The sequence below is a fragment of the Passer domesticus genome, chromosome 1, assembly GCF_036417665.1.
Source record: "Passer domesticus isolate bPasDom1 chromosome 1, bPasDom1.hap1, whole genome shotgun sequence".
In the NCBI taxonomy this organism is placed as follows: Eukaryota; Metazoa; Chordata; class Aves; order Passeriformes; family Passeridae; genus Passer; species Passer domesticus.
Genome location: NC_087474.1, coordinates 94,663,974 through 94,680,145, shown reverse-complemented (window position 1 = coordinate 94,680,145; position 16,172 = coordinate 94,663,974). Strand labels below are relative to the sequence as shown.

The 16,172-nt window shown below is 38.8% G+C and overlaps 1 protein-coding gene across 6 annotated transcripts in view; it reads right to left on the bottom strand.

Moving 5' to 3' along the window:
* FHOD3 (formin homology 2 domain containing 3) overlaps nucleotides 1-16,172 on the bottom strand; it is a 371,712-nt gene that overhangs the window by 70,958 nt on the left and 284,582 nt on the right. For 4 of the 6 annotated variants that reach the window (XM_064429703.1, XM_064429718.1, XM_064429729.1 and 1 more), the window contains 3 exons: nucleotides 9,961-10,095; nucleotides 6,649-6,699; nucleotides 2,194-2,408 (listed from right to left, as the gene is read on the bottom strand). In XM_064429703.1, the coding sequence (XP_064285773.1) occupies nucleotides 2,194-2,408; nucleotides 6,649-6,699; nucleotides 9,961-10,095 (401 nt within the window). The remainder of the gene's footprint in view (nucleotides 1-2,193; nucleotides 2,409-6,648; nucleotides 6,700-9,960; nucleotides 10,096-16,172) is intronic. The other 2 variants (XM_064429712.1, XM_064429739.1) reach the window with 1 other exon arrangement.

Below are 16,172 nucleotides of genomic sequence, written 5' to 3'. Positions count from 1 at the left end.
AATCTGTTTCCTCCTTAATACTAGCAGATACTGGATGGCCAAAGGATATTTCAGCACAAAAAGAATAAAAGAAATCTGACTTCAAAAATCCCTTATTGTTTTTCTAGTAGATGAACACTATTTGCCTTTGACCTCAGGTCCTGAATTCTGCAGATGAATATCACACATCTGTTAACACCATTCTTGCAGAGTCGTTAGAGCATTGTATGCACAGAACCAAGGAACTGTTTCCCTTCTGCAGTTTCATTCCTGCTTGGGAAGATGGTGAACTCCATATTAAAAGCAACTGTTTGGGGTGCAAGTAATTTGAGTTCTGCCCATGGCTCTGTTTCAGCTTTTCTTACAACTGACTTGAACAAGTTAATGCTTCATTTTCTCTACCAATTAAGTGGAATTCATAATCCTTCCTAAAACCAGTAAAATTGAGATTTTAATTCAGTATGGAGCATAAGGAAGTCAAGTAATAGTATAGAGACCATGGCACAGTGTCTACATTAAGCCTGTCCCCTGCTGGCAGATATCCAATAATATGGGCACTTCCAGATGGTGTATCCTGACCATATGCTCATGACTTCCTATGACCTTTCCAGTACTTTTGATAGGTCTGAAAAAACATTCCCCATGCCCAGATCTCATAGATTTCAGGCCTCTGTTCAGGTTCTGTCCTGGCCATCTGCCTGCAGCTGCCCTTGGCTGGAAGGCTATCCTGCCCCATCCATATAGCCTCTCCTTGTGGTCCATTTGCCAGGCTTCCAGGTGCTGCCCTCCAATGCCTACTATTCTGGCAGGAGTTTTAATAGAGATGTCCTGTCTACCCACATGTTGATAGCTTTGCCATATTCTGGCTGTCTGAAGCTGTCCTGTACACCTGCTCTAAATGTATTCTCCAAATGGTTTGTGCTGCTCCATTTCATGCTGCAATTTTTTTTTTTAATGCTTGCAGGAGAAATATGTTAAAATAATCATCACAAGAGATACTTGCTCCCTACCCAGCTCTGAAATCCTAATGGTGGAAAAATCCAGCTTATTTGCTCTAAAAGCAATATAGCACTAAACAAAATGTGTGTTTGGATATTTCTGACTATCAGTATTGGAGGAAAATACCTGTGGTTTCTAAGTTCAAACGATTCCACTGAGACTCTTAAGGTTCCAAACAAGAAAACCGGGGAATATAATTGGGAAAATATATAAAACTAAATAAAATAAACTTCACCTACTTAGTTCGGTGAGGACAAACATATGCAGCATTCAGTATTTGTAACATTTTTCTTAAATTGCCTTGCTTTATAGCATGCTACCAGCCATAACACTCCATAAAACCAAGCAGTGCAAGTTACAAATGCATTAATCACCAATAGCATGTAGCAGGAAATCAAATAAAATAAAAATGAGTGATGGCGATAATTTGCCCTCAACATGCATTCTAGCTCCCAATGTTAATGCAACATCATGTGGTGCAAATATAAATCTGTATGGCATGTGTTGTTTTGAGGACTGAAGGAGAGGTACATGATGCAAGTGGCAGAATGACATACAAACATACACAGAAAACATTGCTCTGTACACCAATAAATTATATGACAGCAAACCAACTGTGCAAACACTAGTTATACTTTCCTTTTTACTAATTGTCTGTGGTCTCTTTTAAGTTCTTTATGACTTGTGCTACAATTTTAAGAGTTTTTTCTTGGGATTAAAAATAATCAACACACTCCCCCTGCCTTCAGTTCAAGAACTTTTCAGTTGGTCACATTCAGCCTGTGCTCTACTGAAAGGTTATTATAATCTTGGCATTCATCTGTTGCATTTCTTTCAGAGAATCCACATAGGCAAAATCTGTTGGCAGGAATACTGTGTGTCTAGTATTCAGTAACTCCTCATATATAAGGAGCATGACATTAAAATTAAGACCCTGTGTATTCTCTATTTTCTAATTATCCCATTTGAAAAGCAACAGACAATGATAGTATGAATCATAGCTACAATTTCCAATGTATCCTATTATTGAACAGATTACATGATATCCAAATCAATGCAAAAAAATAGGCAATTTAGGCAGACAGGATGAAACAATGTAGACCCTTTAATGCGGCACCCTATAGATTGTATTTTTCCACTCATTCATCAAAAAACACCATCCCAAGAGATACTGATAAACCCAGCATTGTCTCCCCTACCCTCTTTTTCACTTACCTTCTGAGGGCTGAGGAGTTCCACATGGGATGGAAGGGGTCTTCAGCTCTTCCTGGGACCCTATGGATGCTGGGCTGGTGCACTTGGATACAGGTGAAGATGGAGCTGAAGGAGATCTCAGGTTCAAGGACAGCTCACTTCTGCCTCGGCTGACACTCCGACTCTTCAGCTCCTTCTCATACTCCTCTGCTGCCAACTTCTCCAAGTATTTGTATCTGAAAGTTAAATTCCAGAGGGTTTCCGTAAAGAAAAAGAAACCTGTGGCTGATGCTTGTTTATGGATGAAACACCTGCAGAGAATGAGCTGACTTCCTGACACAAGGAGTGTAGCACTGAACTGCCTGCTTGCTCAATCTGCCAAAAAGCACACACTAAAGCAAAGACTACTGCCCTGAAAAGTGTTAAATTGCTCATTACAATACAAAAGTAAAACCCAGCAGAGTTAAAGAACCTTTAGCTACAGTATTTTGTCTGCACAGTCCTCCTTTTTGGAAGCATTTGTCTGTCCTCCTTTTCACCCTCCTCCTTCACCTCCTCCTCCTCTTCCTCCTCCTCCTTCTCCTCTCAGCCCTCCCTCTCTCAAAACTAAAACGGGAGAGAGGAAAAAAAAAAGAATAAAAAAAAACCCTCCAAACCCAGAGCCCCTTAATACTGGTGCAAATTGCCAAAATCTGAGACTTGCTGTAAGGAGAGGAAAATGCAGCAGACAAAACCAGATCTTCCTGAAAATAACACCAATAATAAACTATCTAAAGATTCTGAACCTGCTTCTATTTGCTCTGAGAGCAATGCACTGGAATTCACTTTGTTCTCTCCAGAGCCTACAATGGAAAGTTTTTTTTTTATTCTGAAAAATTTCTCTGCCGGACTCAGACACCCAATAGCTTGTACCTGACGTCACATGTAGTTTATTCATCAAAGTCACTTTAAAAGAACAAAGATACATCTGTTTTGCATTTTAGGCAGGCAGAACTCACTAACTGTTTATTAAGACCAGCTACCAATCATATTCTTCATAGTATGCTTTATACATTTCGACCAAAATAACTTTTAAATATGTGCCTGTTCCAGATGTCTGCTAATTTTATCCACCATTATTTGCTAAGGAATAAATTCATGAATAAAGCTGGATTGGGCTTTAGACTGTTTGCCTTATCCACAAGTGAGCTGTTAAACAGGTTAATCAGGACTACTTCTTATGTCCCTGAAACACTCTGGTCATTCCCTATAACACACTGTTGTAAACACTTCATAACACTGAACACCTCTCCTCCCCCATTCTGCATCACTGACAGCCCAAATTAGTGTAAGAGAGTGCACTAAAAGCAGGCAGGGTAAAGAAGTCAGCCATATGTGGCAAAAAACATGCTTAGTACATATGGTAGCCACACACGCATGCACATTTGCAAACATTCATATAGAGGACAGAAATGTGTCTTTGAAGAGCAGCCCTTGTGTTTTCAGAGGCAATTTGCCTTACTGCAAACAGCAATAATGAAGAACAAACTCATTTTCTTTTATTCCTCCAGAGGTATGCACAGGCTTTGAAAAAATTCTGCAAGAAAAAGAACCCCTACAGACTCGGGATGAAAATATAACAAGCTACATACTTGCATGGTTATAAAATAGGAACTGTTTACAGTTCTAACATGAAGCCAATTCTCGAGACTGAATCTTGCCTTTTCAATAGAGGGGAAAGCATTTCTCTGGCATTAGCATGATGTTTTGTTACAGCTCATGAAGCCACTCTTTCTTTCAATGTTGGTCACTTACGTATGGTGCCTTCCACCTCCTCACAAGCAGAGCAGATGGGACTCCAGACTCATAAAGAGCCATTCAAATTGATCACTTGGCACTAACAGGTACAGCCCAGCTGCCTGCTGCCAAGGGGGCTTTGCAGTTTGCCAACAGACTACAACAAAATCTGGATGGATCCTTATATGATGTGGGAAGCTACAATGTTTTATTGTCCTCAGCTCTTTTTCAGGTGCTTTAACATTTTCTGTAGCTGTGTGCTGCACTGCCAACCACCAAAGCAGAGACTATCATCAAGAGGCAACCTTTTGAAATGTGTCTGATTATTATACTGAAACAAAAAAGGGAACAAGAACAGCAACTCCAATGGCAGCACATCAGCAGAACTAGTGGGAAGCTTAATAAATAGGTATAACTGAGAAATTAAAAAAAAAGAATCAGTTATTAACACTTCACACTTGATAAATGACATTATTTAGATTATTTTTGTTACTGACAAATATCTTCATATTGAATAAATGCCAGCAGCAGATATGCAAGGCCATGTAGACCAAAATCTGAAGGGGTTGAAAGGATGAGCTACCATACCTCCACTACAAGATTGACAAATTGCCCCTGCATATGCTGCCATATTCTTTTAAATCATGGAAACCTGCAGACACCATCTCAGCTATGCTGACTCTTCTCTATAGACAATGAGCCAAAAGTCTGTGGCTATCCATTTGGTATTCCTCACAATATGAACACAATACTGGATTTATCATTTCAAGTACAAGAAATTGTCATTTTGAGCTCTCTAGGCATCTGAGTAATGCCCCGAGGGCAACTTAAAATGTTAAGGTACCAAAAAAGTCATGGGAGTGGAGAGCACACCTCACACCAGAGAGGGCTTGGGAGCTCACCTTTCTTGGTTTTATTCTTTAATTACCACTGGAAAACATCCAACCAAGCAAAGGGAAAAGGCCTCAAATCAATTGAACAGCCAGAATTGATATGGAGGAAACATACAGATCAGTTTTTAACTAGGATTTTAAGCATCTTGACTAGAGGATTTTCTTACAGTCTATGCACTCTACTGAAACAAGTTATCATGCAACTTCCCATAGGAAATAAAACTTCATTTGTGCAAAAGTGTCTGTAAAACGTAGTTACAGAATGTCATTGTAATGGACTACTGGTGCAAGACTTCATTTGCAGAAGTTTTCTCCAATATCTATCTCCTGTCAAAGCAGACATTTCTTTCCGCTTTATGAGTAGGAACTGATAGTTTGTTATCTCAGCTCAAAAGAGCTCTACAGATAACAAAACATTATTAATGAATGGTGAAATAGTCTCAGATTGTGCAGCAGTGATGGTGAACACTTCCCCAAAAATACTCCAGTTGGCATTTCCCCTTACAACTTGAAAGATCTGAATAACTCACTTCTAATTTGTTTCAAAACCTGCAGATGAGCACACTCACTGAAGAAAGGTTTTACTCAGCTCAAATCAGTCTATGATGCTTATGTGCTCAGATGCACTTCATTTCAGAAAATGTTTTAAACTATTTCTAATTGTTTTGGGACGGCAAGCACAATGGAAAGCCCATCCACCTTTTCTTAGAGATGTTAAAATAATTTTTTAATATCAGCTACTTCAGCCTCAACAGATAAAACTTCTGTCTGCAGAAACAACCTGCCCCCTGTATGATGATTTTGTGAAAAAAAAACCAAAACCCAAAACACAAAGACAACCAGCAAAAAAACAAACAAGTGAAAACATAGCAACACAATGATTTCTGAGATGGCTGCTCTCATATTTTGGTAATGTAGCTCCAATTCTTGACAATCCAAAAGTATCTCCAGAGAGTAATCTCTAGAGGACCATACAAGCAGAACTGAAGCACTCTGAATGTTTTTTCATCTATTTGTACAGTAACTTGCATATTTTCCAGGTAAAAACAAGCACTCCCTCCAGGATGCAATTATTAGCAGGGGTAGAGATGAAGCTACTGAAAGACAAAAGTCCTCAGTTGAGCATTCCTTGAAAAATATGCTTTTATAAGCACATACCTCCCAGCCTAGCCCAGACTTTCTAAACTTGTTCATTGAATTAAAAATAAAACCCAAACTCTCCATCCCTTCAAATATGCTATTTAAATAAAAATAAAACAATGCCCCAATGATAAACACTGCTAAGCTTTGTAGTTTACTTGCTGATGTTTAAAGAGATTGGCAAAGAAAACTTGGCTCTGAAAGATAAAAATATGCTGAGATTGGGTCAGAACCATTCCATCAGCCAGTTACTGTGGTTTTGCAATGCTTGTGACCCCAATTTCCTTTATCCTCACTTGCCTTTTCTGACCCTCCAGAAAGCTTGGGACCCACTGGGTGAAAAAGACAGGCTTATTCAATTTATAACTCTCCTAAATTTGGGCAAATTTCTGAGGCAAATGGGATAAGCTTATTTCCCACACAAATAGATAAATGATCATCAATCATTCTTAAGCATTCTCATTGCTCTTCATTTATTGCTGTGCTTACAGCTGGACTTCATTCTGCTCTTCAACAACTTCTTTCTTATAGAAGTCTTTCGGAATAAAAGTGTTTTATGCAAGCAGAGTTAAAAATGTAAACATATGACAGCTCCACACTAAAGAATATAGGAAGTACAAACAGGCAGAGGGAAGGATAGGGAAGGATAGATGTATGACATACAAACCTCTCTTCTCTTGCTTGTCTTAGTTCTTCTCTTTTGTCTAAATAATCACGGCTAGAAAGAGAATTACAGTAAATTGCAGCAGAAACCAGAAGAAAAAGGTAAGTAATAGAAAAAGAAGTACAGTAGGAGAAACCAAGAGTGGTACACACAAACTGATTGGAGACAATGAAGGCTGTATTCAAAAAACCTGTTTGTTTTTGAAAAAATTGCAGAAAAGTGTACACTTATCCATATATACACCACCAAATATGTAGTTTGGAAGGTCATTAAAAGTAATTCTAAAAAAAACTGCAAAAAAAGTGAAAAACTTGAAGCATGCTTTGCAACCTGGTATCTGAAATGAGATTCAATGAACTGCACTTATCCATAGGGAGCAGGAACATGAGTGGCTATTTAACCATCCCTGATTTGCTCTATCTCAGAATGCCCCAAGAGAGTGACTGCAGCCCCTGGCAGGATAGACCAAGGCAGTGAGCAAACCTGTTAGCTTTCTTTCTAAGGAACCTCTCCTTAGTGAGTTTTGGTTGCCACAGCTGGAAACAGGACAGGGGACTGGCTTTACTAAAGTACAGGGGACTGTACTTTACTACAATTCTGCACTCCAAGAGGGTGTGTGCAGCATCATTGGACAGATAACAACCTTTCACTTCCTTATTTTACACCCGGAGTTTGAGATACAAACTCCTTTTATGTCAGCTGCCACTCCCACAGCTCCTCAAGTAACCCATATATTTAACTTTTGCCAAGTCAAGTTTGCTGGATGCTTGAGTACTATGATTTTGGACAGGCCTGCCACATCCACAAACATGGATGCAAATTTAACTTGGAGCACAGCAGAACCTAGCAAATGTCCACCCTGTCTCATTGTCACAATGAGATGGTTCCTTACAATGTATTTTTCATATTTGGTAGACTGATGTGATCTTCACCTTATCTGCTAGGTTCTTTCACAGTGTAACCTGTGAGTACCAGAAAGATTTTCAGAACTACTCCTTTTATTAATAACCTCTGTTTTTTTTCCCTTTATATTGTGTCATTAAATGAATTACTTATCAGTAGCATACCAGTAGCTATCAAACATCTGCGTGCAAGTGGTCTTCAAAAGTCCTTTAATAGGGAACACACATTACTGTTTCAGGCCATCTCCACAGGCTTTGTATTCTGAACTGGTTATACTTTCACAATATTTTAAAAGTATTCCAGGAAATCTTCAGCAGGCAAATTTTAACATTACTCTTTCCCCTCTGACAACTTTCATTCTTCCCTACAGCTGAAAAATAACCACTTTATTTTAGGACATATTGTTCTACATATGCAATGGGTACAATAGTGTTTCTACTGAGAAAAATGTTCATTCTGCAAAACATTTCTTTAGTTAGGAATAGCTTATGAAGCTTTGTAGCTCCTCTCCTAATCCTCCAGCTCTTTCACAACTAGTGATGCTCTCCTTTAAATTATGCTCAGTCAATAATGGTGCCAGAACCTAGTGCAATGTTCTTAAGGCAGAGTTGGAAAGAATGAGATAACAAATGAGTCACAATGGTAAATCCAGTACAGCTCACGAGTTTAAAGACTGAATTGCAAGTGCTATTTTTAATCAAAAATACATCTTCAGAAAGTGGGTTTCTAGCCAGACTGATGATATGATAATGAAATCCCAGGAACTCTTATGAAACTGTCCATGACTGCTTGCTGTGACTTTGCTTCCTCCTGCCAGACTGTTTAATCAACTGTGGGATGCTGTCTGTTTGTGAAGTCTGGTGGCTTTGGAGACCCTCTGCTCAAACAAAAGTTATAACTTCTGGGTGATCACAAAACTCAAATCCAAAAGATGAAAACATTGGGCATTGGAAAATAATCTTAAATATGGAGTACAATCATGAGATTTAATTAATCAGTTTCTGATTCTCAAACAAAGGGATAAAAATGTATGTTTTGAAATTTTTTTCTGATTTTAAGAATTCTCTTTTAGTAACAGAACAACCAGTGTAGCCAACCTCTACTGAAATGTGCAGATCTGTTATTCAAATAGGTCAATCTGCCAAATGCCCTGTTGGCTTTTTCGGTCTGGGAGTTTCCTTTCTGAAAGATGATGTTGGCTGTCCATGGCAGCCTGCTGCAGCCTGATGATACCACTTAGAGGGAGAGTTTTTGGAAGAGGCTGGAAGACTGCAACCTTATTGTTTCTGTTTCAGGAGGACTTGGGCAGCTGCTGGCTGCCAAAGATCCTATTATGGTGCTCTTCCACCTTCCCTCTGCCTCTCATTTCCTTCTAAACTAGCTATCTTCTGGAGCCAAGAGAATATCAATCAACCACTCCTCAGTTACTCCTCTTTCCAAATTCACAGAATCACAGCCTGTTTCCACTTCATACTAAAGGGATGATTACAGTGAAAACAATCCTGCATACTAATAAACAAGCTAACATGAAGCCCTGTGCCATCTTTTCTGCAACTACCAATTCTAAGGCTACAAAACATTTACATTACCATTCTTTAAGTTATTACATTATATCTTCTAACTACTAAAAATAGGTTTGCTTTTCACCCCTATCTATGAAAAAACAAATTGTTTTCTTAGTGTACACTCTTCAGACTGAAGGCAAACAATTTCAGGTATAGATTCCATATCTATCCTTGGTCCACTGCAGTTTTTGTTAAAGTCTCTGCTGGGATTTCTAGGCAGGGACTGAAGAGGTTGAGGAGGCTTGTGTCTTACTATCCTCAGGCAGCACACCCTGGGATCCCACATCACACAACATTTTCTCAGATGTGAAAATGCGAAGTCCCACATTTAGCTATGACATTTGTCTGGCCAGGGTTTGAACAGTTATTTTGGTCATTACCTTCTGTCAGTTGTTGATTCCAGGAGGAAGAGACACGTGCTCAGAAACCCAGGAAAAAGTAGTTAAAAACCACTACCATACAGCAAGACATTTTTACTTTGCATAAAGCAAAAACATGTTTCAGTGCTGTCCCTTCCTCCCTTCTTGATACTTTTGTCCCACTGTTTCACCTTCAAATCCTATGCCTCACTGAGATTGTAATTTCATGAGAATATTAGCCAATAAAATTGAGCCTCTGTACATACCCAGGCAGCGTAATTGGCTGCCTTAACAAAAAATAGCTTTTTTATTAAATGCCAAAATTCATGATGTGTTTAATCTATCAGTTTTTAAGATAGTTAGATCAAGAAAAGTATCTAAAGGGACAAACTATTAATCAATTCAATTATTTTGCAGTTGAATGTCTCAATGATTGATCAATCTATCACACATTAAAGCAAGAGACTGAGAGCAAATTTGGGTCCTACTTGAATTTGTTTCTTTCTTCACGTTCTATCCTTTGCAACCTTTCTTCTCTCTCCTGACGCCGTCTTTCTCTTTCTGCTGCCAAGGACTCCTGGTGCTGCCGAAAAGATGATGTAAGAAGACCACCCAAAGCTGGCCTGCAGAAAAGGAAGATCAGATTTCTCTGTGTCACTTTTATTGATTATACTGGCAAAAAATGAGTAGCAATCATGCAGCAAGTAACATAATCCTGACCAGCAGAATGACATGGCAATATTTATGTATGGATCTTTCAAAGCATTGGCTAAGCATCTTCTTGCTAAATGGATTATAGATTCTGCGATGAGCTGAAGAAAAACAATTAGGGTAGACTTCCTAAATAGCCAAATTTCTAAAGCACAAATAAAGTGTGTGTAAAAATTCTTCAGTCTGTTTTAACTTCAATATTATCTAAATATTTTTTTAGCTTTATAATCCTGTTAATAGAAAAGCTGAATCCTGTAAAGGATTTTTGAAATTTTAAAGGAAAAAACTGTTATGCAATGATGTTTGTGGCAGATGTGTCACAAACACCTGAGAATCGTCTCTACGGAAAAACAAAGGTAAAGGAAGATGTCAGAAGTGCCCTAGAGAATTCAAATGCTCTCTTAAGTATCAGGCATATTTTTCCTTTATACATTAATAAATTTGATTTTCATGATTTCCTGGCTGCATGTGCTGCTGTAAGAGCAAGATCAATCTCGTATTAGAACATATCAATAAAACACAAAGGAACAGTGTTCTCAAACCATTTTTAAAAACTAACAGAAATGATGGCCCCTACAGTAAAAACTATAGCAAAAATATGTAAGGCTACTTTTACATTCACTTATAGTTTGGTGCTGACATAGATTTTTTTTTTTGGCTTTACTCTAAGTAGTACTTTGTCTGGGAGAGTGGGTCCTCTTACACAACCTTCCCCCAACATGGTGGTATTGGTACCACCTACCTCTGACATGGCAACAGAGTGACCTCAGAGTAAACATGTCGTGTCTTTCTTTCTGTTTCTTAGACAGGAAAAATCCTGTATTGTACAGGGTAGCTTTATACAGATGCACACTGATTGAATTAGGCTGATAAAATCAAGAAGACATAACTCATGTAGAGAGGTTTCTGTGCATTGTTGTAACATGAGTTTTGCAATGAAAGGATTAATGAGAGAAATAAATACTGCCTTTTGTGTAAAAAGAAACTAAACCCTGCCTGCCTAGAGGAAGGTTCCTTAACCAGTAATGCAAACCTGAATAAATTTTTCTTATTTTTAAGAACTCAGACCCTGTCCCGTATTTATTTACTTGCCTATGGCTGCACAGTGTAGGCATTTAGCATAATGGCACCAATTCACAAGTGAACATAGGTGCAAAAGAAGATAAAAATATTAATGCAAACCTATCTTCCCCGAGAGTCTATGTCTGTATAAGCAGGAACACCACAAAACATAGCCATTTTAGCCCCAGTGGCAGCAGGGCAGCATGAATATAATGTCAATAATTTCAATAAATTGAATTTTAATATGTCATATCCCACCCGCATAAACATTACATAAGATGGTATAAAACTTGATATTCTGTAAGAGTCCCTGCTGGCACTCCTCCAAAGTTACAGTATCAATGCTGGATCACACTCAAAACCATAAAAATCTCTAATATGCTTCAGCACTAAGAAAAGGGGGAAAAATCCTCAAACCCTGACAGTCAAGTACGTGTGGTGAATTTTCCCTTGAGCATATTTTAAATTTATTTTAACTTTTGACCTCTTAGTGCATGTTTCAAGAGAAAGCTCTTAGCAAAAACAGTAGCATCACTGTACTAAAATTCAAAAGCTAGAGCTCCATGCCTGTAGTAGCACAAAAAAACCATGGCTACATGGTTGGATATAACAGCAGAAATTACTTTTGGAAGGGGAAAAATGAACAGTGCCTCCATGTGAAGATATAGGGAAATTAACTAGGAGAGATTGCAAAAGAGGGTCCCTATCAAGTCTTTGTTTTTCTGTTTTGTGTATTCAGCTTGATAACCCACCCTGCCCAGCTGCCATGAAGTCTCCAAACTCCATTTAGAGTCAAAGGAAGGTATGGCATAAAAGAAGACTGAAGGAAAATAAGGGGAAGGATGGGGTGATGCTGAGAGACCAAAAGAGTGATTGTAGGTCTGTACATCATCTAGCAGGCTGGAAGCCTTCAGCGCTGACTGAGCTCTTTGAGGCCCTACAATAAATGCACATTCTCATGCAGGGGATTACAGGGAAATCACATGGAGATGCACAGCTTAGTCCTGCAGACAGGATTCTAAGCTAACCCTGGTAGTAAAATACCTCCACACCTTGTTTGGAGGTTTGATCCAGCATACTTGGCTAGCATGGCTCACTGGGATAAAATTTGCAGATGTATGAAGAGCAGCATCACAATCTAAATAGAAGATCCACAACCGTTTGTCCAGAAGAAAAGCCACTATCTAAAGAACTGAAAATGTTAACTGGCCATCTCTTCAAAACTAATCAAACCAACAACAATTTGTCAAGACTTGGAATTTCTGTATTTCTCACTGGTTATGAGTGTGTACTTCAGCTGAATTACAAACTGTGAACACACATACCCAGTTCAATTCCTTTGTCCCAAACACAGCCATATTGTGTACAACACTTTGTTGCATGGAAGGGTCAAATCTAACAGTCCAAGATGCCAGAAGGTTCTGTACATAGAGGCCATAATTAAACAGACAGGAACACGGTCAGCTGACCCCTTGTGTGACACTGACTTCTTAAAGCACAAGTAGTCAAGATTTTGGGTGTTCAGTCACATTTAGAAAAGGGCTGGCAAAGAAACAGCACTGCTGTAGCTGAGTTAGTGCTCGCTTAGTGGTTACACCCACTCAACCACACAGATCTGCCCTCGGCAGGGACCACACCTCACACCAAACGCAGAGACCAGCTGCCTTATGAAGCCTCATGAACTCACAGCCTCACTGTAGATATCAAACACCATGGCTCAATTGGTGTCTGGGTGCACCAATACTCTTTTTAATGTGAACTGCAACTGGAAATGCACGATCTTAGTATTTAATAAAGTCAATCAGTAATTTTCCACATGTGCATAAAAACCTGGGTAAGCAGGTCACTTTCAGGTTGTACAAACCTGTAAAGCAGCCAGAGGAAAAGCAAGCATTAAGAGGTATTCCTCACACATTCTAATCAATTTGAAAAGGGATTTGGCTATGTACAGTTTGTCAACAAAATCCGATTTTTGTTTCTGTATCTCCCTGGCAATAACACTTAAAGTAAATATTCCCTTTCAGTGAGCGCATACTTGAATTGCAAATGGCAGCATGACTGAGCAAACCAGCTGATGGGAAGGCTTGGGCTTAGCCATTGGGTAATTTTGTTGTTTTGATGCTGTTTCAAGGGTGACAGTGCCTTCAGGCCTCATGAATTTTTAGGTCTTATTGCTGCAGGCTGCATTTTAAAAATGGATAAGCAAGAAAAAGGCTAAAAAACTTCTGGCATTGAATCAAAGGTGATAAGAGATTTTAACAGTAAAGAGAATGTGAATGCTCAGTGAAAGCATAATAGAGTGATCACTTGCAAAATGGGGTTACAGCTAATATATGCTAGCATTTTAGTGCTGGTGTCATATGTTACCAGCTGGTAATATCAACCATTTGTTCAGCTCCACAAATACAATCCAGAAGGATGCTTACTCTGACTACTATTTTTAGTCTTGTAGAGAATGCAAGGCTATTAAGAGTGGACTGTTAATATAAAAAATGTTAAGAAAAGCTTTCTTATGCCTGCTGCTAAAACCAGTAAAAGCTAAACAAGCTATGTTATTACTTTCTCATTCCAGAGAGAAAATACACAACCAGAAAGCATCTAGGTCTGTGGATCTGTGAATAGAGCTCCTCAACATGGAATCAGGACACAGGGCCAAAGGGGTCATTAGTAACTTATCTTACTGGAAGAAGAGATAGGAGAAGGAAAGAACTGGGGGGGGGGGGGGGCGGGTTGGAAGAAAAGAAGGCAAAACATACACAGAGCACAGGATACAAAGCCAAAAGGTTGACCATAGGCCAAAGCTCTTCTGAATAAAAATTCAGCTAGCCTGACCTACAGCATTTAACACAGCAGTGAATCAGTAATCATTATTATAAACACAAATTGATGTAGATGTAAGACCTCTCACATTTTTTTTGCAAGTTCTTGAAGTTTTCTGAAAATACTCCATCATGGACTATACATTGTGAAGGGGATTATGTGCCCTAAATTACTCTAATCTTGTTGCAAACCGAAGAAAATATTTCTGTTTTACTGAAAGTAAAACTGAAATCCTGAACTTCAAACATTCTTCTTTCACCTAAATTCTGAGATACTATTTTGTGGCTGCCTTTCCCTCTGTTTAGTTGGGTTTTTAAAATTTGCTAAATAGAAATGGTTATCTACAGGAAGAATACAAAATACAAATGCATATTTTTATGAGCTAAAAAAAATTAACAGATGACTTACGAGAGGAAATCCCTTTAGGTCATAAGGTTAATATTCAGGATTGTCTTTAATACAACATGGGGCAGAATAATTAATAACTTTAATAAGGAAGCACTAATTACCTAATTTTGCAAAGTGCTCCTGTTCCAGCAGCCATGGGAATGCTACAGCGAGGGTACAACAGTCAGCAGCTCCTACTTGGCCTTAAGTAACTCTAAAGGTCTCTTGGCTTTAACAAAATAAATCCATTTTCCAGCTTAGAAAGAGACAAAAGGGGAGGCAAAGCTGCCAAAAGCCATATTGCTTTTCACAGTTAAAGAAGCTCCCTGTGTGTTATGTCTCCCTACATGACATGGCAAATTCAAAAGCATGTTGATATAAGACTTTGCAAACAGACTAAACATTACTTAAGGAATCTTTATAAAAATTCTCTCAAAAATAAACATAAAATTGAGAGCTAAAACTACTAATGCTTCCTGTAAGAAAGAAATTTGAGAATCACTAAGAGAAGAACTGATTTATGTTAGACTTTTAAGTGATACAGAGGACTACCCAAATTAGAGCTGCAGCAGGACAGAGCTGCACACAAAGCCTGGGCAATGCACAAGGACTTTCTACATACACTCTCCTCTTCCAGCTGAACTGTGCAGCTTTTGCATTGTGCTTCTGTCTTCAACCTGCAGCTTCTCATTCTCATGTGAGTTACACCTTGCTTGGAAGTGAATTGCAGAGCCCAGGCATAGATCAAGGCAAGGAGGATGAGCCGTGAGCATCAGCACATGGCATATTCAGCCTGCAACACTGCAGTCTGAAACCAGACCCAGTTCATGCTTCTGTTTAAACATATGCCCTATGATGAAGTCCACAAAGCTGCAATCAGGAATATTGCTTACACAGTAGTTTGACAAGCAGCTAGGCCAGTGCTACTGTAGCAAACTACTGTTTCCCAAACTGTAAATCATCAAGTAATTCCTAAGGTCATTTTTCCGCTTAAAATCTCAGCAATAAAGCTGAGGCTTTTGCTCTGGGCTACTATTATCAGCTACCAAGCTATCCATTCCTCATTATGTTAGTGAGAGATGTGCTTGGCAGTTACCACAAGGAAAAATCATCATGATCTTTGGTCTGAGAGCCCAGAAGCACACACAGAAAGAACAGAAAGCCAAGGAAAGAGAAGCAGTTCCTGGGAGAGCTTTACCTCAGTGCTTAACAGCTGGAGTAAGGGAACTGCAGAGCACAAATTAGTGATAAATGGCTAAAAAAAAAAAAAAAAAAAAAAGAACCTGCCAAGAAGTTTCATCCAGCAGCATCTCCCTGGTGTTGTCAATTATTGAGACCTTTAATTTTAGTAGAAAATCTACCTGGAAAGCTGTTTGGCATTCTTAAAGAGTTTGGTTTTGCTTTAAAGAGAGAAATTTGAACAAAAGCACCAGATTTCCAGCAAATCACTATTTGAGGCACCTGGAAAGGGAATAAAACTCAAAAGAAGAGTATCTGCAGACTTTTGCTGCACTTTATGCTTATGCTTCAGGTATGATGTTTAAGTGTCAGAGGAAAAAAAACCACCTATAATCTAGGCATGCTAATCTCACTGTCTGTGACCTGTTTTAGAAATAAATGTTTGAAGGAACATTTCCTTTAAAACATATAGAAGAACATGGAAATGAACATTCAATATTCAAGGTCCTGCATCATGGGAGCCCAAGGTAACACTGCTGTA